The 23,679-nt window shown below is 46.3% G+C and overlaps 1 protein-coding gene across 17 annotated transcripts in view; it reads right to left on the bottom strand.

The window, feature by feature from the left end:
- The window catches only part of RALGPS1 (Ral GEF with PH domain and SH3 binding motif 1), a 304,597-nt gene that overhangs the window by 258,419 nt on the left and 22,499 nt on the right, over positions 1 to 23,679 (bottom strand). For all 17 annotated transcript variants that reach the window (XR_012094881.1, XM_008006183.3, XM_073021927.1 and 14 more), the window contains exon 2: positions 251 to 372. Coding sequence is in view for 16 of the 17 variants with exons in the window: in XM_008006183.3 (XP_008004374.2) it covers positions 251 to 307 (57 nt within the window). In the remaining variant the exon portion in view is untranslated. The remainder of the gene's footprint in view (positions 1 to 250; positions 373 to 23,679) is intronic.

Here is a 23,679-nt window from a genome sequence, read left to right as displayed (position 1 = left end):
GGCACTTGCTACGACTGGACTGGGCAGGTATTTGTTTTTCTTTGAAGAGAACGACTTCAGAAAACATGCTGATCCTCAGGGCTGACTGCCTCCCAAATCTCACGCCTGGCGTGGCCAGGGGCCTTAGGAGTGCTAAGAATGGTGGTATTCATAGAGCCCTACTGCCTTGCTATCCAAGCCTCAGCTGGGGCCTGGGTTAGCTGAAAGGAGACCCCTCTACCCACTGTCCCAATTCTTGCAGCCTCAGTACCTGTGGAGTGGCAGAGGTGACCAACACGCTAGCCATCAGACCATTCCTCTTGTACATAGTCTCCAGGCCACAGGGAGCTTCAGGGCAGCCTCTGCAGGTAACATAACCTGTCTGGAGAAGTCCTGCAAGGCAAAGGGGCTCATAAAAACCAGTCTTCAAAACAAATTTATCCCCAACCCCAGGCGAAAGTTGTACCAGACTTGAGCAGATCATCTGAGGAGACCTTTAAAGAAAGGTCATCAGCTAGCGGCTTTCGGGTGAACTATGGCCCACAGACACAGTTTGATGGGCTTGTATAGGGTATTGGTATTTTTAAAATTAATTACCAACATTTAAAAATTGGAAGATTTCACATAGAACTCTGGATTTCTGACTTTTCTGGCAATACTGGGCCCATTTTCCTGCATGGTGACCATCAGCCAGCTGAGTGGCGGCTGCCCCTTGGATTGGAGCAGGGCCTTTTAGTCCCCACTTGGCTTGTGCAACCATTTCAGTGCGTGCCTGGCCCTTGCAGGCACTAGAGTTTGTGATCTTTGTCTTACTCATTTTGAGACAGGGTCTCGCTCTGTCACCCAGACTGGAGTGCAGTGGATCAATCACAGCTCACTGCAGCCTCAACCTCCTGGGCTCAGGTGATCCTTCCACCTCAGTCTCCCAAGTCGCTGGGACTACAGGCATGTGCCATCATGTCCCACTAATTTTTTTGTGAAGGTGGGGTCTTGCTATGTTGTATGTTGCCTAGCTGGTCTCAAACTCCTGGGCTCAAGCAATCCTCCCACCTCGGCCTCCCAAAGTGCTAGGATTACAAGTGTGAGCCACCACATCCAGCCTTGATTTTTCTTTTAAAACAAAGGCAGGGTGAAGAGGACAAGCAAATTCTCCTGTGTTCCCCTGGCACCACACTTCTTCATCAATAATAACCTGGGTAATAGCTAACCCCATATAGTACTATATGCCATGTTTGGCATACATTAACTCATCTAACCCAAAAATCCTGAAGTAGGTCCTATCATTACACCCTATTACATGTGGGGAAACTGAGGCAGCAGGGGAGGCAGATCTCTCATTATTTGATGGCTTTGTTCATGCCACCCTATCACCCTGTCATCATTCAAGACCCTGCTCAAACATCCCTTCTTCTGGCTATCATGCCTGAACAACCCAAAGCAGAGCCAGTGTTCTGTCACCCAAGTGTACACACCTATAACAGAGCATTTACCACATCACTGAACACAGAAAGCTGTGGCCACTGACAGCTTTTTAGTGGCAAGTGACCAGGAGAGTAGGGAGGGGGTGGGGAGGAAGGCGAGGAGAAGACAAAGACTGGAACCAACTGCAGTTATCCAGGCAAGAGGTAAGGAAGGGCCCCTGAGCTGAGGCTGAGGCAGTCAAGTCAGAGAGGAGACAGACTGAGAGACAGGAAGGACTGAGACTCCCCAGGCACTGAAGTGGAGGGGAGGCAGAAGTACCAGCTGAGGATGAGACGGTTTTTGGCATGAGGTACCAGAAGGATGGTGTGTCCTTCTTCAAGGAAGGAACAGAGGTGACATAGCAGATTTGGGGGAAAGATGATGAATTTTATTTGGGAAATGCCGAATCTGTGATGCATATGCGAAAATCAGTCCTGGAAGGCAAGATCTAGCCCAAAGGTCACTGCGAAAGATGATTTGCCTGGATAACTGCAGTTGGCTCCAGTCTTTGGAGGTAGCTCAAAAAGAAGAAAAAGTCAGCCTGATGATATTGACTCCATTTGCAACCCTCCCAGGTCCCTCAGTCACAGGGCCCGGCACACAGCAGTATGCTGTCAAAGAAACAGGGGCGGCCGGGCACAGTGGCTCTGTAATCCCAGCACTTTGGGAGGCCAAAGAGGGCGGATTACTTCAGGTCAAGAGTTCGATACCAGCCTGGTCAACATGGTGAAACCCCATCTTTACTAAAAACACAAAAATCAGCTGGGCGTGGTGGCAGGCGCCTGTAGTCCCAGCTACTCAGGAGGCTGAGGCAAGAGAATCGCTTGAACCCAGGAGGTGGAGGTTGCAGTGAGCCGAGATCGGGCCACTGCACTCCAGCCTGGCGACAGAGCAAGATTCTGTCTCAAAACAAAAAAAAAAAAAAAAAAAGAAAAGAGAAAAAAAGAAACAGGGGCAAGCAACCAAAAAGGAATGTCCAAATGACCCAGGTTCTCTCCTGGTACATCTCCAGTGCTGATAATGGCTCTTCTCTCATCCCTCAAAGCTGCTCCAATACAATATAACCACTTCAGTTACCCCCTCCTCAGTTCTATCCTGTGAGCCCTCTACCTTCCCATTCTTCCCAAGAACACTCAGAAGAACTAGCCCGCCCTATAAACAACATTTGGGAATCAACTGGGAGAAAGCTGACTATGGTTCTTAGAGGGTACCACTGACTTGCTGTCAATTCTCCTAAGTATGATAACAGTGCAGTGGTTAAGTAGGAAAAAGTCTTTATCCTTTGTGAGGTGTGTGTCAACATACAGGCGTAAAGTGAGTTTAAAACTTAGGTTCAAATGGGTCCGGAAAATATATGTGAGTAGAGAGAAGGCAAATACAGCAGCATGATAACGATGGCTGAATCTAGACAAGAGGGTAGAGAGGAGTTCATTGTATCAGTCTCTGCACTTTTCCAAGTGCTTGATAATTTTCATAGTAAAAACAAAAAAAAAAACAGAGCTGGTCAGGTAAAGTTTTTCCTTAGAAAAACAGCTGAGCTGGAGAGGCCAAAGTCCTCTTTTATGAGCAAGGAGAGGAGACGGGCTGAGAAGTCTCATTTGTTAGTCATTTTTGTCCTGAGAGAAGCCATGTTCGCCATCACCAAGAACCACAGATCCACAGCTACCGCAGGTTGAAAAAGCAGCTCCACAAAAGATTTGAACAGACATTTTACAAAAGAAGATATATGGGCCAGGCACAGTGGCTCACACATGTAATCCCAGTCCCTTGGGAGGCCGAAGCGGGCAGACCCCCTGAGGTCGGGAGTTTGAGACCAGCCTGGTCAACATGATGAAACTCCATCTCTATTTAAAAGACAAAAATCAGTCGGGTCAGGTGGCACATGCCTGTAATCCCAGCTACTTAGGAAGCTGAGGCAGGGAAATCGCCTGAACCCAGGAAGCAGAGGCTGCGGTAAGCACAGATTGCACCATACACTCCAGCTTGAGCAACAGAGTGAGACTCCATCTCAAAAAAAAAGAAGAAGAAGATACATGAATGACTAATAAGAGAAATGCCATCAGGGAAACACAAATGAAACCATAATGAGATACCACATCACACCTACCAGGATGGCTATAACTAAAAACAAAAGAAAACAACAACAACAGGCCATAATGAGTATTGGCAAAAATGTGCAGAGACGGGACCCTCATGCATTGCTGGTGGGAAGGCAGAATGGCACAGCTGCTTTGAAAGATCGTTTGGTATTTTCTTTAAAAGTTAAATATAAATTTACCACATGACCCAGTAATTCTACTCCTAGGTATCTACCTAAAAAAAAAAAAATATGTTCACACAAAGACATGAACATGAATGCTTACAGCACCATTATTCATAAAAGCCAAAAGCTACAAACCCTCCAAATGTTCATCACCTGGTAAACAGACAGACAATTCAATCGACACATCCGCAGGATGGAGCACTACCCAGCAAAACAGAGAGGTGACACACTGCTACAGTCACCACACCAACAAACCTTAAAACACATGCTCAGGGAAAGAAGGCAGATGTAAAGGAATGTACTACGGTTCCATTTTTAGGAAATGTCCAGAAAAGGCAAATTTAGAGCGACAAAAGTGCACATCACTGGTGGGCCGGGGGCAGGGGCGGAACTGACTACACAAGGACACAGGAGTTTCTGAGGGATGGAAATGTTCTAAAACTGGATCATGGTGGCAGTTAGCTCTACAAATTCACTAAAAATCATAGAATTATACCATTAGAAGGGGTAGGTTTTATGAAATATAAATTATACTACAATAAAAGAAGTACCTTCAGCTGTTTCATGAGGGTGATCTGAACTTACATGTTTAACTCTTCTCTCCCCCATTCCCCTTGATATATATATATATATCAAATATATATATATATATATATATATATTTGTTTTGTTTTGTTTTGTTTTTTTAAGAGACAGCTCTGTTTCCCAGTTTGGAGTACGGTGGTGCAATCATAGCTCAATGCAACCTCAAACTCCTGGGATGAAGGGATCCTCAGCCTCCCGTGCAGTTGGGACTACAGGCACGTGCCACCATGCCCAGCTACCTTTTTCTATTTTTTGTAGAAATGAAGTCTCACCACATTGTCCAGGCTAGTTTGAACTCCTGGCCTCAAGGGATCCTCCCACCTTCGCCTCCCAAAGCGCTGGAATTATAGATAGGCATGAGTCACCACACTTAGCCAGGATACTATTAATAAGCAAACAACTTTGAGGAATGTCTAGTGCAGAAGAGATGGCACGGAGGGGAGGGAAACAGCCCCTGGAGGCAAGGAGAGGCTCCCAGGATGGAGTGGCTGGAACCCTCCAACAGAAACTCCCCTGAAAAACCCATACACTTCAAAATGGGAAACCAAAGACTGAGACTAAACATAAATCCAGCTCAAGATTCAAAGGCAGTATAAGGCTGACCAACTCAGCCTGTCTGTGCTAAGCCAGAACAAACCAGCTGGTATGGATGGAACCTGTTCAGATCAGTTCAAACAGGATTAAAGTGATTCAATCCAGGCCTAACAGAGAGTCACCACAGGAGACCAAATGGAAGACAGCCAGCTCGATCCTCTTTGAGTGGATCCAGCCTGTCTCAGGCCCAGGCTGACATGGGCTTGGCTGCTTTCTGGGTGTGCCTGGCACTCTGTAGCTCTTCCCAAGGGGAGCACAGACACGGAGCTCAATCTGCTCAGCCTGGCCCAAACGAGAGGCCTTGCTCTCCCTGCTTTCCTAACAACTGAATTCTCAAGTCTCAAAGCCTTCAACACAGTTCTCAGACCCTCTTCTGTCACTGGCCATCAGCGCACACCCTCTGCCCATCTGAATGGCACCACCATGCTACTCATTTCTTCAGCATCACTGGGAGGCTCCGCTCCACACACCAACATCAGCACTAACAGTGAGTGCAGGTGCTATGCAAGGCATCAGGCTAAGCATCACGTGATTAGCTCATTTAATTGTCACAGCCGCCCCATGAGGTAAAGACGACTTAGACTTCAGGGAAATGGAAGCACAGTGAGGTAATGTGACTTGCTGCAAGTTAGTGGCAGGACTGGGAGGTTCAAACCCTGGTCGGTCAATGCCAAGGCCTGGGCTCTTCACCATCCCTGACACTGCCTCTTATAAGAGTCCAGGTGAGCACTGGATGAGGAAATGTGTTTAAAATGCTCCATCGGGGCCAGACATAGGGCAAGTACTCAATCAAGATTATCAGTTACTACTGATAATACAGTGTTATCCTACAATTTTCTATTCATTTATACCTATTCTTTTTCCTACAACAAACAAAAAATTAACTTTAAGTGTTTGCAAAAGAACAATATCATGCTTTGTAAAACCATGGGCTTCCACTGCTGGAAAGGGGATCACCAGCAATGGGTTCCAGGCTCCCCAGGGAGCATAGCTGAGTCCAAGGGTCCAAGTACAGGAGTCCTCTCAACCTGCCTACCCTCCCGCGGTGGCCCAAGCCCACCTACAGATGAAGTATGGCAGCCATAGTGTGTTACCCATTATGCTTTCTATGGGAGATCTGACCTAGAAGGAAAGACAGAGCACGTGTTTCCAATCTGACTCTGGCATGTCTCGCCCCTGATAAAAATGGCCGATTTTATAGGCAGCAACTCTCAGACAAGTGATACTTCACATGCTACGAAAGCACAGGATCAAGTATGACAGAATGTCCTTTCCAAGGCTCAGAGAAACCCCCACCCACCCAACTTCAGTCTCTGAGGCCTGGCTGAACCCCCAGTTCTGTATCAGGGAGCAGACTCCCACTGAGGGGGTCATCCTGGCCTAGCCCCTCCCTGAGAACTGCTTCCCTACCCAGAGTGGGCTCTGAAGATAGGGAACTGTGCATCCTCAGCCAGACTGACGAGACTAGGGTGCCCCCTGGTTCTCCCAAGAACTCAGGACCCTGAGATACTAGTCTCTGCTGGTCAACTAAGCTAAGGTGCCACACCCGGAGGAGTAGACGGTGGCCCCATGCAGGGACAGTCTGGTCAGAGGGAAGAAAGCAGGGGGAGGAAGCAGATGCACAGGCAGGAACTGAAGAAAAGAGCCTGTGTCTGAAAGAAAAGGAGAGCAGCCCAGGGCCCTGCGATAGATGCCTCTCTGTCAGCACCAGGCAGTTAGAGTAGATTTCCACAAGACCTTGACCAAGGCTCGTTCCTAAACATCAAGTTTATGCCAATCCACAGGAAACCTGACCCTGAAAATGCATTGACTCACTGGAAAGGGGAAGACACACACTATTCATTCATTCACTGTGCCCCTACCTCATGCTAGGCACTGTCCTAACCAACAGTTCCTAATGATGTTGTATCTTAGACCCTTTTGGCAGTCTGGTGAAGCCTCCAGGCTCCTTCTCATAGAAATGTTTTAAAATGCATAAAATTATACCAAAAAAAATTTAAATATACATATTAAATTATTTTAAAATAATTCGTTATGTAGTAATATATGTATTTACATAAGGGAATATGTATCTTTATTACTGTATTCAATAACAAGAACTATTGGGGAGTCTAATAAGTGCCATAATTTCAAAGTAGTTATGAGCACAGATGTTCTGGATTGCTCACAAATGTTATGACATGAAAATACCTGTAGGCCGGGCGCAGCGGCTCACGCCTGTAATCCCAGCACTTTGGGAGGCCAAGGCGGGCGGATCACGAGGTCAGGAGATCGAGAACATCCTGGCTAACACGGTGAAACCCCGTCTCCACTAAAAATACAAAAAATCAGCCGGACGTCATGGCGGGCACTTGTAGTCCCAGCTACTCGGGAGGCTGAGGCAGGAGAATAGAGTGAACCCGGGAGGCGGAGCTTGCAGTGAGCCGAGATCGCGTCACTGCACTCCAGCCTGGGCGACAGAGGAAGCCTCGGTCTCAAAAAAAAAAAAAAAAAAAAAAAGAAAATATCTGTGATTTCTATTGGTGACCAAGTCCTAGGTACTATTAATATTACTATGGTTCATTGTCTATATTAATAAATGAGAGAAATGCTAAATTTCGGTTCAAAGTTAATGAATGTCATTTTTTCCACCCAAATTCATAGATACTCAAGAACCTCTGTCCCAGGCATTGGGCACACGAGGTGGGCAGGCACAGAAGGTCCCTTCCTACATTCTAGGAAGGGAGTCAGAAAATGCACGTAACAAAGAAGGTAACTTAAGATACTGATAAATGCCATAAAGAAATGAAATAGGGTGGAAGATGATACTTGCCGGGATGGTCAACGAACGACTCTCTAAGGATGCGATACATGAGCTGAAACCTTAGGAAGGAGGCAGCCATACAAACCAGGGGGAATATGAGTATTCTTGGCAGAGGGAGCAGCAAGTGCAAAGGCTATGAGATGCACAGGAACCTAGCAGGTTTATTATGGAGGGAGAAGGCCATGGCTGGAGCTGAGTCACCTGGAAGCAGTGGACAGACAGGCTGGGGCCAGGGCATGAATGGCCTTTTAGGCCATGGTGAGGAGCTGGGGTTTCATTTGGAGTATACTGTATACTGGAGGGTATGCTAGAGAGGTTTTTCCTTTTTGAGACACAGTCTCACTCTGTCAACCAGGTACCAGGCTGGAGTGCAGTGGCACGATCTTGGCTCACTGCAACACCCACCTCCCAGGTTCAAGCGATTCTCCTGCCTCAGCCTCCCCAGTAGCTGGGATTACAGGCACTAGGATTACAGATGCCCGCTACCACACCTGGCTAATTTTTGTATTTTTAGTAGAGATAGGGTTTCGCCACATTGACCAGGTTGGAGTTGATCTTCTGACCTCAAGTGATCCACCTGCTTTGGCCTCCCAAAGTGCTAGGATTACAGGCATGAGCCACCACACCCGGCTGTGCTAGAGAGTGTTGAGCAGGGAAGTGACATGATCTGATCGGCACTGTTTTGGAAGATCACTTTGGCTACCTTGTGGAGAACTACACTGGAAAGGCCAAAACCGGAGGCAGTTAAGTCAGTTAGGAGGTAACAGACAGCAGCAGCTTGGATTCATGGGGAATGGATCCAGGAGATGTTTTGGAGGTTACACAGACAAGACCTACTGACGGACGACATGCAGGGGGAAAAGAAGAGAGAGGAATCAAGGATGTCTTCTAAGTTTGAGGCTGTTACGAATGAGTACATGGGGGCCTAACTGCCATACACTGCTTCTTAGTTCATTCATGTGTTTATTCAACACCCACCCACCAGGTGGTTCACTGGAGCACAAAGTCGTCGGTGACCAATGCCTTTGGGGGTCAAAGAAGACACTGCTGAGTAGAACCACTGAGCTGGGTCTTAAAGGATGAATGAGAGGCTCCAAGTAAAGTGTGGGCTGAGTGTGGTGGGCGCCGGGCATGTGTGGATGCACAGGGGAACAAAGGGACAGGTGCGATACCAGCATGCTGGGGCATGAGTGGCAGGTGTCCTCTCCCACCTTTCCCAGTCTCGTGTCCATCACAGATTAAATGAGCTCTGGGGACACAGCAGCAAATAAGACGGGCAGGACTCCCCATGGAGTTTATGTTTTCATAGACGTAATGAACACCACAATATAGTAACAGCATCTTGCATCCTGTTCACTCCCTCATCCATTCAGCAAACTCTGTAAAAATTTTCCCAAGCCCTGCTCTGTGCAGGGGAGTCACACAAGCCCTGGGCCTCTAGGAGCTCATATACAGTCTGATCACTGTCATTGCAACAATTTATTTGACACTTACTTTGTGTCAGGTGAAAGGATTTATATACATTAAGATCCATTTTACAGATGAGGCAACTGAGGCTCAGAGAGATAAATTAAACTATAGGGGCTGTATTTTTATACATCTACATCAGCTGTGTCACCTACTACACAGGGAGGTAGCCTGGCATAATGGTGGGAGCACCAGCTTTTTTAGTTTGGGCAAATTAGTCAGCACTGCACCAAAAACCCCATTCTTTCTGCCTGCCTTCTGCCTCTCTCACCTCTTGCACATACACACACATGCACACACACACACACGCACGTGTACATGCACACACATACTCTTGCTGCTAATTCCTCCCTGGAAACCAAAACACTGCAGGAGAAAAAGTGATTCTCATGATGTAACTTCTTAAGAACGTGGCAGTTGTATCAGAACCACATACAATCCCACATCTCTTTTTTCTGCTTATGACAGAATCTGGTCTTGTGTGGGGGGAACTCCTGAAGAGGGAAAGGAAAATCCCATATGCAACCTTGGTTTCCTTCCAATCTTCCAGAATTCTCCTTTAACGTTTCAGGTTCAGGAAACCAAGAAAATAACACGAGACAGTCCAATGCAGACCACTCCTGAGAAGGCATAATAATCACTTTTTCCTAAGCTTAAGGAGGTTGTTTCAAAGAAAATACACACATCCAGTAATGTTCAATTACAAGAAAGTGATTTCTTCCAAATGTTTCAGACAAGTATGAAAACGGATCCCAAACACCATTTCCGAGCCCACTTCCACATTGTGGACGTGCAACTCTCCCACGACTCCGCAGCCGCCTGCTCCTCCCTTCTGTGTTATGCACAGAAGCTAGACAAAGACAAATAGGAAAGTAACAAAGAAGGATTTTGCCACAACCCCTCCAACAATTGTTTGGTCCACTCCACGAACAGTAAGTGTACACGTGTGCACACAGGCACATGCACGCGCACACACACACTCAGCCACAGCACATCAGATTTTGTATTGCCAAAAGGTTTCCCACTAGGGCACCCATTACTCTGGGTCTGGACCTCCTGCCAGGAGTTCAAGAAAGTCCTCCTTGTGCAGCGATGGCCATGATGTTATCTCTACCTCCTCCCAACCCTCTCCAAACTCTCCAAGCCTCCTTTCCTGGCAAGTAGCAGCATCTGGAGACTTTCAAAGAGAGCCTGGCCACGTAAGCATATGTCAGACTGGAACAGCCGTCACTCACTCCAGTGTTTACTGGCTCCCTCCTCGACTCCTTTCAAACTACACCACTCAGCATCCAACATCTGGCCTCTCTCCCAAGAAAGGAGAGATAGTGAGCTGAGGAGGCACCACTGAGTCCAAAGTGCCATGTGGGGCTGGGCCTCCAGGGAGGAGAGAAGTCAGCAGTGCTCAGTAAAGAGGGCTGGCTTTAGAGACAGGGTCCTCCACAGGTACCAGGAACAAGGGATAGAACTTGGGGGATTGAGCAAGCATGGAGAGAAGGGCCGGGAAGAGCGTCTTCTTGGGGAAGGAAAGCACCTATGTTTACGGAGCTGAAGTAGGGACCGGCACAAACAGGCAGCTATCCTGTGACAGGCGTTCTCAAGCCTGTATGCTGTATGTCCTGTATGTCCCAGGCTCTGTATGCTGAAGCTGAGGAGGCAGAAGGGGAGAAAACCCATCCTTGGCCTCAGGAAATGTACAGTCCAGCCCAGGGATGCCTAACCTTCTCAAGGATGAGGGCTTTCTGAATTTTTATTTTTATTTTTATTTTTGATGTTTTTTGAGATGGACTCTCACTCTGTTGCCCAGGCTGGAGTGCAGTGGCGCGATCTCAGCTCACTGCAACCTCTGCCTCCCAGGTTCAAGTGATTCTCCTGCCTCAGCCTCCCGAGCAGCTGGGACTACAGGTGAGCAACACCATGCCCGGCTAATTTTTTGTAATTTTAGTAGAGACAGGTTTCACCATATTGGCCAGGCTGCTCTTGAACTCCAGGCCTCAAGTGATCCGCCCGCCTCGGCCTCCCAAAGTGTTGGGATCATAGGCGTCAATTTTTAAAAGAAAAGTAATTAATTCATGTGCATGGTAGAATTATGTAAACCGGGTAAAAAGGTATAAAATATAAAAGGAAAGTCTGCTCTCCCCAAAGCCCCTAGGCCCTGTCCCCAAGGTTAACACAGTTCACAGTGTTGGGCAGCATCTTAACGCACACACCCACATAGATATACTGATGTGTGTGGATATAAAGGCATATAAATATAGAGGGAAACACACTTCAGAGACCCGCCTTTCAACACTAAAAAAAAAAAAAAAAAAAAAAAAAAAAAAAAAAAAAAAACGTAGTTCTCTTTTTGACATCTGTTAGGGAAAAAAACCTGCTGTAACAAAAAGCTATGATAAATTCACCAACACTGGTTTAACAATCACTGCAGTAGATACATATATTTGAGTAATAGTAGGGGCTATGCACAGCACCTGTCCTTCATTCTACAGACATGGCTCAGAGTACACCTGGATTTGGGGAGGCCTTAAAATCACCTGTAGCTCAACCCCCACCCCCACCAGGGTAACAAGCCGCAGTGCAGGCTTGACAGGAGCGCAAAACAAGGCAGCTACAGAGCAAGTCAAAGAAGCCAGGCTCCTCCCCGTGGCTTAGGAGACAGAGAACCAGGATCTGAACACTCACCTTTCACTTACTCTGTGCCCTTGGCCGGCTGCATGACCTGGCCAACATCCACTTTCCTCCTCTGGGGAGAACCATGGTACAGGCTGTGCATCCATTATTTGAAATGCTTGGGACCAGAAGTGTTTCAGATTTCTGATGTTTTGGATTTTGGAATATTTGTGTTATCTTACCAACTGAGCATCCCAAATCCCCAAATCCAAAATCCGAAATGCTCCAATGAGCATTTCCTTTGAGCATCATGTCAGCACTCAAAAAGTCTCAGATTTTGAAGCATTTTTATTTCAGATTTTCAGAGTTGGGATGCTCATCATGTACCCACTCCTGTACCTACCTCACAGGAGGCTGAAAGGATTAATAAGATGATGTATGTAGAAGTGGCTGGTGCAGAGGCTGGCAGGTAGCGTGGATTCAAGAAATCACAGCTATTGTTTCTGGTAACACCCTCCACCACCACTTCACCTTCCAGGGCAGGAGTGAGCACAGACAATGCTCTCTTAGCCTAAGACCACAAGAAATCAATTTGAAGGTGAGGCAATGAAACAAATGTGAATGAGGAAAATGCATTTCTCTGAAGACCAGGAAAGGGTTCTCTGGTTGGCAGGAGAGTTTTCTTTTAGTCCCTCATGAAAGGCTGGCTAGAGCATCCCCATTTCCCACATAAGCATCTACAATCTACTCTGGAAATGGAAGGTTCTCCCCTTCCAAAACAAGGTGCCTGCAGAAGACAGGTGAAGGAGGAAAAAATCCTCCCCTGCAGCCACCAGCTGGCAAGACCTGATTTCTTCCATAGGGAAAGGAGGCACACTTTAGGAAAGTGGGAGGCCAGGGGTATTTGTGGGGGTGGGCTTAAAGGGAACATCGAGAAATGAGGGTGAAAGGGAAAGTGAAGAAATGAGGATGATCTACCTCAGACATACCAGATACCCACAAAAGCCCTGGGTGCATCATTCTGGAAGCCTGAGTAGTGAAGTTTCCCTTTTTGTGTATTAGGAATCACAGTGCACAGTAGCCAGGCCAGGAACTCAACCCCCCATTTCCTTTCCCCAACTCTGTAAAGCCCTCAATCTTTTTTTTTTGTTTTGGTTTTTGTTTTTTTTGGGTTTTTTTTTTTTTTTTGAGACAGATTCTTGCTCCATCACCCAGGCTGGAGGGCAGTGGTGCAATCTCAGCACACTGCAACCTCTGTCTCCCAGGTTCAAGCAATTCTCCTGCCTCAGCCTCCCAAGTAGCTGGGATTACAGGTGTGTGCCACCATGCCCAGGTAATTTTTGTATTTTTGTATTTTTACTTTTTGAGACGGAGTCTCGCTTTGTCGCCCGGGCTGGAATGCAGTGGCGTGATCTCGGCTCACTGCAAGCTCCGTCTCCCAGGTTCACGCCATTCTCCTGCCTCAGCCTCCCGAGTAGCTGGGACTACATGTGCCTGCCACCACGCCCGGCTAATTTTTTTTGTATTTTCAGTAGAGATGGGGTTTCACCGTGTTAGCCAGGATGGTCTCAATCTCTTGACCTCGTGATCCACCCGCCTCAGCCTCCCAAAGTGCTGGGATTACAGGTGTGAGCCACCGCGCCCGGCCGGTAATTTTTGTATTTTTAGTAGAGACAGGGTTTCGCCATGTTGGCCAGGATGGTCTCAAACTCCTGACCTCAGGTGATCTGCCAATCTCAGCCTCCCAAGTGAGGCATGAGCCACCATGCCTGGCCAAACCCTCAGTCTTAATCAGAGTCCAGGGAACATTTGCTTTGAGTATCGGCAGGCAACACTGTCTGGAACTAAAAGGGGTACTGTCTCTGTCCTGGGCCATCATGGACAGAGAATGTTCCTCTCTGTGGAACATGGCCAGGTCTCACCACCTCCAATCCCTCCATCTTGATCCAAGCCACCAAAACCTCCCATCTACTGTGAAAGCCTCTTATGCAGTCTCCCTGCTGCACCCCGTCCCTTTATGGCTTACTCTTAATAGAGTAATTGCAAAAGCTAAGTCATAACTTGCAGAACAATACACTAAAAAACCACATTTTCCTGTATCTAAAGCATACCCAGCTGGAGAAAAACAGAATGTATCTTCCCCTTCTCCAAACGGAAGCTGAAGAAATACCCTGACTGATAAGAGAAGATGATGTCTGCCCCAGGCAGTGACCTTATCACACAAAAGCAGAAAGCACGAACTGCAGAAAGAATTCAGTCCACGGTACAAGGTACTGCAGAACCACTTGGGATGGGACCTGAGAACAGGCCTGAGGATATAATGGCAAGAGCACCCTGTGTGCAGTGTCAGGGAAGGACCGATGCACAATGGGACCTGATGGTCCTGACTCTACCAGGGCCAAGTACAGCAGAAATGGGAAGGCAAGAGATGAGGGCAGCAGATTGAGGCTGGGGTCTTGAGGGGGCTGAGGAAGACATCTAAGCACATCCTCAGACTCAAAGAGTTAGCAGAGGGCAAAATATTAAAAATACAAGAGACGGCTGAGCTCAGTGGCTCACGCCTGTAATCCCAGCACTTTGGGAGGCTGAGGCGGGCAAATCATGAGGTCAGGAGTTCGAGATCTGCCTGGCTAACATGGTGAAACCCCATCTCTACTAAACATACAAAAACTTAGCTGGGCATAGTGGTGAGCGCCTGTAGTCGCAGCTACTCAGGAGGCTGGGGCAGGAGAATGGCTTGAACCCGGGAGGCAGAGGTTGCAGTAAGCCAAGATTGTTCCACTGCATTCCAGCCTGGGTGACAGAGTGAGACTCCATCTCAAAAAAAAAAAAAAAAAGCAAGAGAAAGAGAGGACACCTGACAAAGACAGTCTCAGAGAAGTGTCAGACCCTGTTAGCTGCCTCCCTTGCTACTGGAGGAAGGAGTACAGTGGCCCACTCATGCCTCACCTGGAGGAGGGCTGCAGTGGGGAGCCTCCTGGACTGCCTGCTGTGGACAGGAAGACTCACGTCCACAGGGAGTGCCAGCCAGGCCAGGCACCTACACCAACACCTGCAGGGCTGGATGAGACTCTTTCATTCTATAGGACTGATAAATAGAATCACCAAAACTAGACTCTAAATTTCATCCACCAAGGCTCAGCTGAGACCTTCTGGACAGGCTAAGAAAATGTCACAGACCAGAGGAAACTCATGAGACTCAATGGCTGAATGCACTGAGGGACCCTAAACTGGATCCTGAAACAGAAAAGGGACACTGTGGGGAAAACTGGTGAAATGTGAAAAAGGTCTGTAGTTCAGTAAACAGTGTGGTACCTATGTTAATTTCATAATAGTACTGTGGTTATGTAAGCTCTGTACTGTTCTGCAGCTTTTCTATAGATCTAAAATAATCTCAGAATAAAAAGTTAAAAAAAAAAATTTAAGGATTCTATAGTCTCGTATCCTATCCCACCCTCCCTCCCAATACTTCCGTCCCCACCCAATCTCCCTCCCCACAATCTCCCTTAGGAATAGGTCTAAAAACAGGGGTCTCAACATTTCCTGTGAAAAACCATTATTGGAGGACTACAGCCCTGGGTATTGACATTCAGGCATTTTACACGTGTTACGTGTGTGCCAAACAGAATCCATCTAAGGTGGACTGTGGAGGCATGTAGGGAGCAGGGGATCTCAACCTCCTTTTCCCTCCCTCCTAGATCCTGCCAAAGGCAGAAGCATTACTGGTCTGGCTGGTACCAGCCCAGGTCAGGATAGGACCATATCCATTAGTGTCACTGAGTGCCAAAAGATCATCACCTATTCAAGGCCTTCTCTTCTCTCCACTGCTATTGAGAGGTGTGTGGTGAACTGGGGCCCCTGCTTGAGCTCGGCCCTCCCTGTCTCCTGTGTGCATGCCTAAGGGTGCCCACCAGGCCTGCATGTCCCATACACTGCTGCCGGCTGGCGGATGGTACGGGACCCAGACCCAGATCAAGCTCGGGCAAGTGGGAGGCCCCCATGGGCTGCGAGCCCATTACCTGCTCCAACCCAGCTTTGACCAGAGGGCCCTGTGTTGGGGTGCCGGGCTCATAATGAGGGTCTCTGAGTTCTCCTTGGCTGCTGTTTCTTCTGTGATGAGGTACCTCAGAAACCTTGAGGCAAGGGGTAGTTTGGAAGAACAGGATACCCACATTACATTATTGGGCCTTGTTGACAAATAGCATTGAGTCCTGGCTCTAAGCCCTCATTTTCATAATGAACAGCCTGGTCCTTCCCTTAAAATAAGAAGGAAGTTGTCTACAGAGACAGGCAGGGTGGGCAAGGTCTGGTTGGAAAATGGGGAGTGAAAGCAGTCCAGGCAGCAGGAGGAGAAAGACTTCAGGAGTGAAGGGCACACCCCAGGTGGCAGGAAAACGGAAAACCTGTGCCCAGTTTCAAAGGCTCTTCAGGGTCAGCCCACATTCCATAGAGAGCACTGCAGGGTTAATGGTGTGGGTTGGAGGTGCCAGAAGGGCACAGGGACAGGTGACACTTTCACATCAACCTCAACTAATAGACTTGGAAGATGATGAGATGAGTCCACACATTTGCCTTCCACTCTCCAGATCCTGTTTAAAGGACCAAACAAATAAAACATAAGGCTGGCACGGTGGCTCACGCCTGTAATCCCAGCACTTTGGGAGGCCAAGGAGGGCAGATCACTTGAGGTCAGGAGTTCACAATCAGCCTGGCCAATATGGCAAAACCCTGTCTCTACTAAAAATATAAAAAGTAGCCATGCGTGGTGGTGCATGCCTGTGATCCCAGCTACTCGGGAGGCTGAGGCAGAAGAATCACTTGAATCCAAGAGGTGGAGGTTGCAGTGAGCTGAGATTGTGCCACTGCACTCCAGCCTGGGCAACAGAGTGAGTGAGACTCCATCTCAAAAATAAAAAAGGAAAAAATCTGCTGCAGCATTAAAATACAGAAAAGGATGACATCAATGAACTATAAATTATGCAGAATGTCTAGATTTCAAGCAAATGGAAGTGGATTAAAGAGAAATCTATGAATGATATCTATCTAGCCATAAAATCAACAATTTCCTCTGTACAAACAACAATCGGCTAGAAAGTGTAATGGTCCAAGAGCCCACTAACAAAAGAGAAAAATATCCAGAAATAAACTTTAAAAGAAATGTACAAAAATCATTTAAAGGAAATTATAAAACCTTACTAAAAGACAAAAAAAAAAAAAGACTTAAAGGAGAGACATTTCACTCCTTTGAATAAGGAGATAGTATTGTAAAGCCATCAATTCCACCCAATCAATCTATAAATAAAATGCAAGTTCACTCCATATCCTAAGGGGATTCATTCTGGAACTCAACAAATTGATTTAAAATTTCATCTGGAAGAATAACTAAAAACAGCTAAGACATTTTCAAAAAAGAACTACAGTGAGAAGGGTCTTATCCTGCCAGGAAGCCACAGTCAGTGATAAATGGCACAGAAACAGAGGAACAGATTCGCAGGACAGGACACAGTCCAGAACACAGGATCCAGTATATGTGAGGAGTAACATATAACCAACAGGCATTTCAAACAGTGGAGAAGACAGATTCTTCAACAGATATTGATGAAACGATCTACTATTCATTTGGAAAAAGGAGGAATTTGTTTAAAATCTTAATATCACATATGAGGATAAACTTTAGATGGATTCAAGACTTAACAACAAAAAAAGGAAAAATACTAAAGCAAACACAGATCAAATTTTTAAGATAATTTGGAGGTAAAGAAGTCCTCTCTAAGAGTACAAAAGCCAGAACACTACTGGCAGATTTGGCTACATTAAAATTAAAACTTCTATACAGGAAAAGACATCAAGAAAAAAATGAAAGGCAGTCAATAGACTGGGAAAAGAGTGTTTGTGATGTCACATGACAGATGCTGAATTAACATCCTTACTATAGGATGGCTCAACACTCGGAAGATGGGTGGACCTGAACAGGGGGTTTGTTCTCTCTAAACCTCAGCTTTCTCATCAGGTGAAAGAGAGAAACTAAGAGCAGCATCTTTCTTACAGGGCTGGTGTGAGGATTAACATGAGCTATTTTTTCTAAAGCACTAAGCCCAGAGTTTGAACAAAGCAAGGAAATCATCAGATAGACAACCAGAGAGTATGTTCCAGGAAAGCTACTGACTGTAACACTTGCTACAAAAAGGCTAGGAAAACACTTGAAAACCACATAAATGTGCTCCAGTACAGGCAGTAAGAACCTCCATTCAATGGGATACTAAGCGGCGGATAAAAAGGTGAGGGAGATCAATATTTCCTGACAGAGAGCAATGTCCATAAACTCAGGGCACACCCACTCTCATGCTTTCATTCAATAAATATTTGCTGAAAAGCTAGTATATATCAGGCACTGTCCTAGGTGCTAGGGATAGAGCAGTGAAGAAAAAACCTAAAACCCCCAGTATATTCTAGTGGGGGAAACAGACAATAAGTAAATCATTCAGTAAAAGATAAGGTTTGCCAGCTGGTGGCAAGTGATAAAGAAAAAAGTAAAGCAGAGAAAAGTAGGCAGAGTGGGAGACAGGTCATAATTTTCTTTTTTTATAACACTTTTTATTTGTAATTTTTGCAGGTACATAGCAGGTGCATATATTTATGGGGTATATGGGATATTTTGATATAGGTATACAATGTGTAATAATCACATCAGGGTAAATGGGTTATCTGTCACCTCAAGCACTTATCCTTTCTGTTACAAACAATCCAATTATACTCCTTTTGTTCTTTCAAAATGTATAGTTAAATTATTATTGACTACAATCACCCTGTTGTGTTATCAAATACTAGATCTTATTCAATTTTCTTCCTATTCTTTGTATCCATTAATCATCTCTCCTTCCCCGACAAACCCCCCACCGCCCCCGCTACTAGACAAGGTCATAATTTTAAAGGTGGGGGGTTATATGAGAAGTTCTCACTGAGAAAATGATACTTGAACATGTTTTAAAATCTTTATAACACATGTGAACACACACATAGAAGTACAGAAGGATATTCACTAAACTGTTAATATCACTGCTTCTTAAAGGCATTATTGTATGGCACTTTTACTTTCTATTTTTGTACACTTCAATATTTTCTGGTTTCTTTTGAAATAAGTATGGAAAACATTTATGAGCGACACAGCGTTTAGGGGAAAAAACTGAAAATGAACTTCCACAGAGAAGGATGGCTTGGAGCCAGGTATTAAAGACAGCTGTTCCCAGGTTCGGGTCTGGTGCCTGGTGCTGCAGCACCACCTGGTGGCCAATCACCTAACTACTCAATTTCATACAATCACGTCCAGGAAGCAAGACACAAGATGCACTTTTGTACACAACAGCATAAAAATATACCTGCCCGACGGATCACGAGGTCAGGAGATCAAGATCATCCTGGCTAACACGGTGAAATCCCATCTCTACTAAAAATACAAAAAAATTAGCCAGGCATGGTGGCGGGCACCTGTAGTCCGAGCTACTAGGCAGGCTGAGGCAGAATGGCATGAACCTGGGAGGCAGAGCTTGCAGTGAGCCGAGATCGCGCCACTGCACTCCAGCCTGGGCGACAGAGCCAGACTCCATCTCAAAAAAAAAAAAAAAAATTATATATATACACACCTGCCCGATGGACAGGGACTGGAAGAAATGTGCACAAACACAAACGCTATTCAGTATGCTGGCGTGGCAGGTGGCAGAATCATAGCAGAATTTACGTGGCTTGGATTTTCAAGCATAGGTTTATAATGATGCTTCATTTCTTTATTTCTAACTGTGCAATGGAACAGTCCAACAGGACATCTGAATGTACCACTCACTCAACAGAAGTGGAGTGAGAGGCGGACAGGGCAGCACAGATTCATAACCCAGGCTATTTGCACAAGGTAAAGAAGTGTGACAGGACCTCAGGGCACAGGTTGCTTGGAAAAGGAGGGGTCAGCCTCCATGGGAGTGCCTGGGAGATAAGATCCCAGAACACTGGCTTATATGAGTAGCCACATCCCTGCACTCAAATAATTAATCATTAATAGCTTGTACACAGATGACTGAACTAGTATCTCCTCGCCAAAGCCCAGAGGCGAATGAAATGTATCCCATAGGTGAGCAGGAAGTGACTTAGATCACACTGAGGACTCTACATAGAATACTGTCTCCTTCCCCTCCACCCAACAGGCCCCCAGCCTGGGTCCATGGCCTTCCTCTGCAGGCTCTCTGCTCAGCCCTCTGCAATGCTTGTCACTCGGACTTGCCATTGCGGCTGCTCCCTGCTCAACCATAAGAGCTCTGTAAGGCGAGAGTCATGTCTATCCCATTCACCCTCTGTGTCTATCTCACTCACCCTCAGAGAGCGACAGGACTTGGAAGTCCAACTGTCCTGGGTTTGAATCCTGCTCTGCCATATACCACCAATATGGCAAGTGTCTCTCGACTTCTATTTCCCCCTCTGTAAAGTGGGGATACAGGATTGTACTCATCTCATGTGGCTGCGGTAAGGATTCATTAATAGCAACAGCTGGCACTCAGGAGCACTGGGGGTACCAGGCACTTGTCTAAGTGCTCTATATGTGTTAAGTTCCTTAACTGAAGCCATCTCTGTGCAATAAGTGTTGACCACAGTGCCTGGCAGGGGTAAGTGTTCAAATACTGTTATTTCTTCCCCAGTTTCCAGCACAGTGCCCAGCATAGTCTATTGTGTTCTCAGTAAAAATGAATGAATACTTCCCCAGCCTATTATGGAAAGGAGAAAGGTCAGAGTGAGACTGTGATGCTCAAGCCAGCCCATGAGCACCCAAGCTGCCTGGTTCTGCTGCCCCAAAAGGCTCAAGGATGGTACAAAGGGACTGGAAGGAGAGAAGGTGCCTTGACAGACACAAGCGACCCTGCAGGACTGGGGAGCAAAGAGAATCACAGAGCCCATCGGGGGAGCATGTTCAGTGCTGAAGTGCAGACCCTCTGCCAGCCTCTCCCACTTCCAGCCCTTAGAAGTAGCTCCACTGTAGGTACAGCCCAGCCAAGGAAGGAGAGATTTGTGGATACCACAAAGGTCCCAGAAGGTCATTCGGGCACATCCCTGGCCACACCCAGCCTGCTGCTTTCACCACCAGCAAAAACAGGCTAGTTCCTCTCCCTAAAGCCCTCCTCCCTCCTCCACTCCTGGCTCTTTCCTACTCTTCCATTCTCATTTAAATGTCACTTCCTGTGGGAAATCTCCTGTGATGCCCTAGGTAGGTCCTTCTCCTACAGCTTTTAGGGCATCTAGACTTCTCCATAACACTCAAAACTTTTGTCATGAAGTGTGTGTTCATCTTCCTCACTGGACTGTCACAGCTGTGGCCACCCACAGCTTCCATGACTCGCAAACCCTTTTCTGAGCAAGCCTACTTTGAAAACATATCCTTATTGCTGTAGCCAAACCCATTAGTGGTGTACAAAGAAAAAGCCATCAACCACGCTTCCCCGTATGCCCTCCGCCTTCCACCCGCCTCACTTTGAGCCAAGAGCACATTCCTCCATGCCTTTCTGCCTGGCAACACGTAACCACGCAGGGCTCATGCCAGAGACCAGGGTCATGCCCTCCATGCCTGCTGGGCCCAGACAAATCATGTCAATGGTGAAGCTGCAGGTTTAACAGAATAGAGACAGACAGGGCCTATGGCTACTACACCACCTAAACCCTTACATTTTCAAAAGGTGTAGAGCATTCAACTGGCCAAAGCAAGCATCAGAGAGGGAGACTAGACAGAGCTCCTCAGGTAGGGTAGCAGAGTTTTTACACCTAATGATATATCCTGGCCTTTTCTCACGCCAATTTATAGAGAGCTTTCCAACACTGCTGACGGGTGCTCCCCTACTTTTCACCTTTTGCCACTATAAACAATGATGCAGAAAATGGCATTGTATGTACCACTTTTTGCACCAGTGCTTTACTTCTGCAGAAGAGATTCACAGAAGTATGCTGCTGGATTGCCAGACACAGGTATTTCAATGTTAGATATTCTCAGATCATGTTCCCCAAAAGTTGAACAACTCAGACTCCTACCAGTAATGTAAAGGAGCATCCACTTCCCCCATTCACTTGCTAACACTGGTTTTATCCATCTTTGTAACTTTTCTGCCATTGAACCTATTGTTCTAACTTGCATCCTGGTAGTGATTATCTTTTGAGGCCAAGTTCCTATCTTTCTCCTTGTCTTCTTTAGCTCCCATCTTTAGCCAAGCACCCCTAGGTTCCCTTACAGCTCAGTGTGTCCAAGCTCTACTCAAGAAGATGTACATGTTAAAGCTATGTAAAACTTCCAAGAAGTGTCTCAGAAAGGAAGGGGCACATCCTTCTCCTTATCTCCTCTGAATCCTGGAATGTGGGTGAGATGACTGGAGCTCAAGCAACTACACTGGGTCAGGAGTCAATCTGCTATGGATGGAAGAGTGGCAAGATATAAGGAACATGGGTCCATGATGTCTTTGATCCCACTATATCAACTCTAGACTGCCCATCTTTTTTTTTTTTTTTTTTTTTTTTTTTTTTTGAGACAGAGGCTCACTCTGTCACCCAGGCTGGAGTGCAGTGGCGAGATCTCAGCTCACTGCAAGTTCCACCTCCCGGGTTCCAGCCATTCTCCTGCCTCAGCCTCCCAAGTAGTTGGAACTACAGGTACCCGCTACCAAGCCTGGCTAACTTTTTTATATTTTTAGTAGAGACGGGGTTTCACCATATTAGCCAGGATAGTCTCGATCTCCTGACCTCCTGATCCGCCTACCTCGGCCTCCCAAAGTACTGGGATTACAGGCGTGAGCCACTGCACCCGGCCTAGACCGCCCATCTTTTTACTTTTTTATGAGATGGTATAAACCCAGTGTCGTTCAGGCATTATTACATGCAACCAAATCTAGTCCTAATATAAGTTCTGATCTCTAATAGTCAAAATTGAACCTTTATCTCTCCTTCTGTAACACAATGAATAGCTATGTGGCCATGTTCTGTGTGCCCTATGTTTAAATGCACTTGTTTCCCCACTCTCTCATCCTTCCTCCCAAAGCCTTAGGTATTGTAGAAATGGTTTAGAATTTTTATTCGCAAACTATTATCATGTTTTCCCTTACAATAGATCTCCTTTATTTTTAGAACTCTTCATAATTTAATAATAGAAATTCCAACTCACCGCAATTTAATCCATTGAGATTAAACTACATGCACTAAAAGATGTGCTATTCCAGCCGGACACAGTGGCTCACGCCTGTAATCCCAGCACTTTGAGAGGCCGAGGTGGGCAGATCACCTGAGGTCAGGAGTTCGAGACCAGCCTGGCCAACATGGTGAAACCCCATCTCTACTAAAAATACAAAAATTAGCTGGGTGTGGTGGTGCATGCCTGTAATCCCAGCTACTCGGGAGGCTGAGGCAGGAGAATCACTTGAACTATTCTGGAGATGGAGGTTTCGGTGAGCTGGTATCATGCCACTGCACTCCAGCCTGGGCAACAGAGCAAGACTACATCTCAAAAAAAAAAAAAAAAAAAAAAAAAAAAAAACCACAAAAACAAGTGCCATTCCTGTTTCCTGCACTCCTTCCTTCCCTGTCTCCACATCTCTACTCCGCTTCCATTGTCCTTGGGTTAGAGAACTTCACGGGATATTTTCCTCAGTTACATTTAATAAACGTTTTGTGTCCTCACAGGTTTGAAAATGGCTTTCTTTTGCAATGCCACCTCACTGACATCTTGGCTAGGTATATAGAGAACTTCAGGCCCTCTCCCTTTAATAGTCTGGAGACACCAGCCCACTGTCTTCCAGCCTCCAGAGTCGCACAGGGGAAGCCCAAGAGAGCCTAATTCTCTTTCCCTTGGAAAAAAAATAATAATAATAAATAAATATGTTCTTGCTACCTCTAAGTACCTCACATT

Source organism: Chlorocebus sabaeus, chromosome 12 (genome assembly GCF_047675955.1).
Source record: "Chlorocebus sabaeus isolate Y175 chromosome 12, mChlSab1.0.hap1, whole genome shotgun sequence".
Classification (NCBI taxonomy): domain Eukaryota; kingdom Metazoa; phylum Chordata; class Mammalia; order Primates; family Cercopithecidae; genus Chlorocebus; species Chlorocebus sabaeus.
Note: the sequence above shows the minus strand (reverse complement) of the source record. Positions and strands in the feature narration are given on the sequence as shown.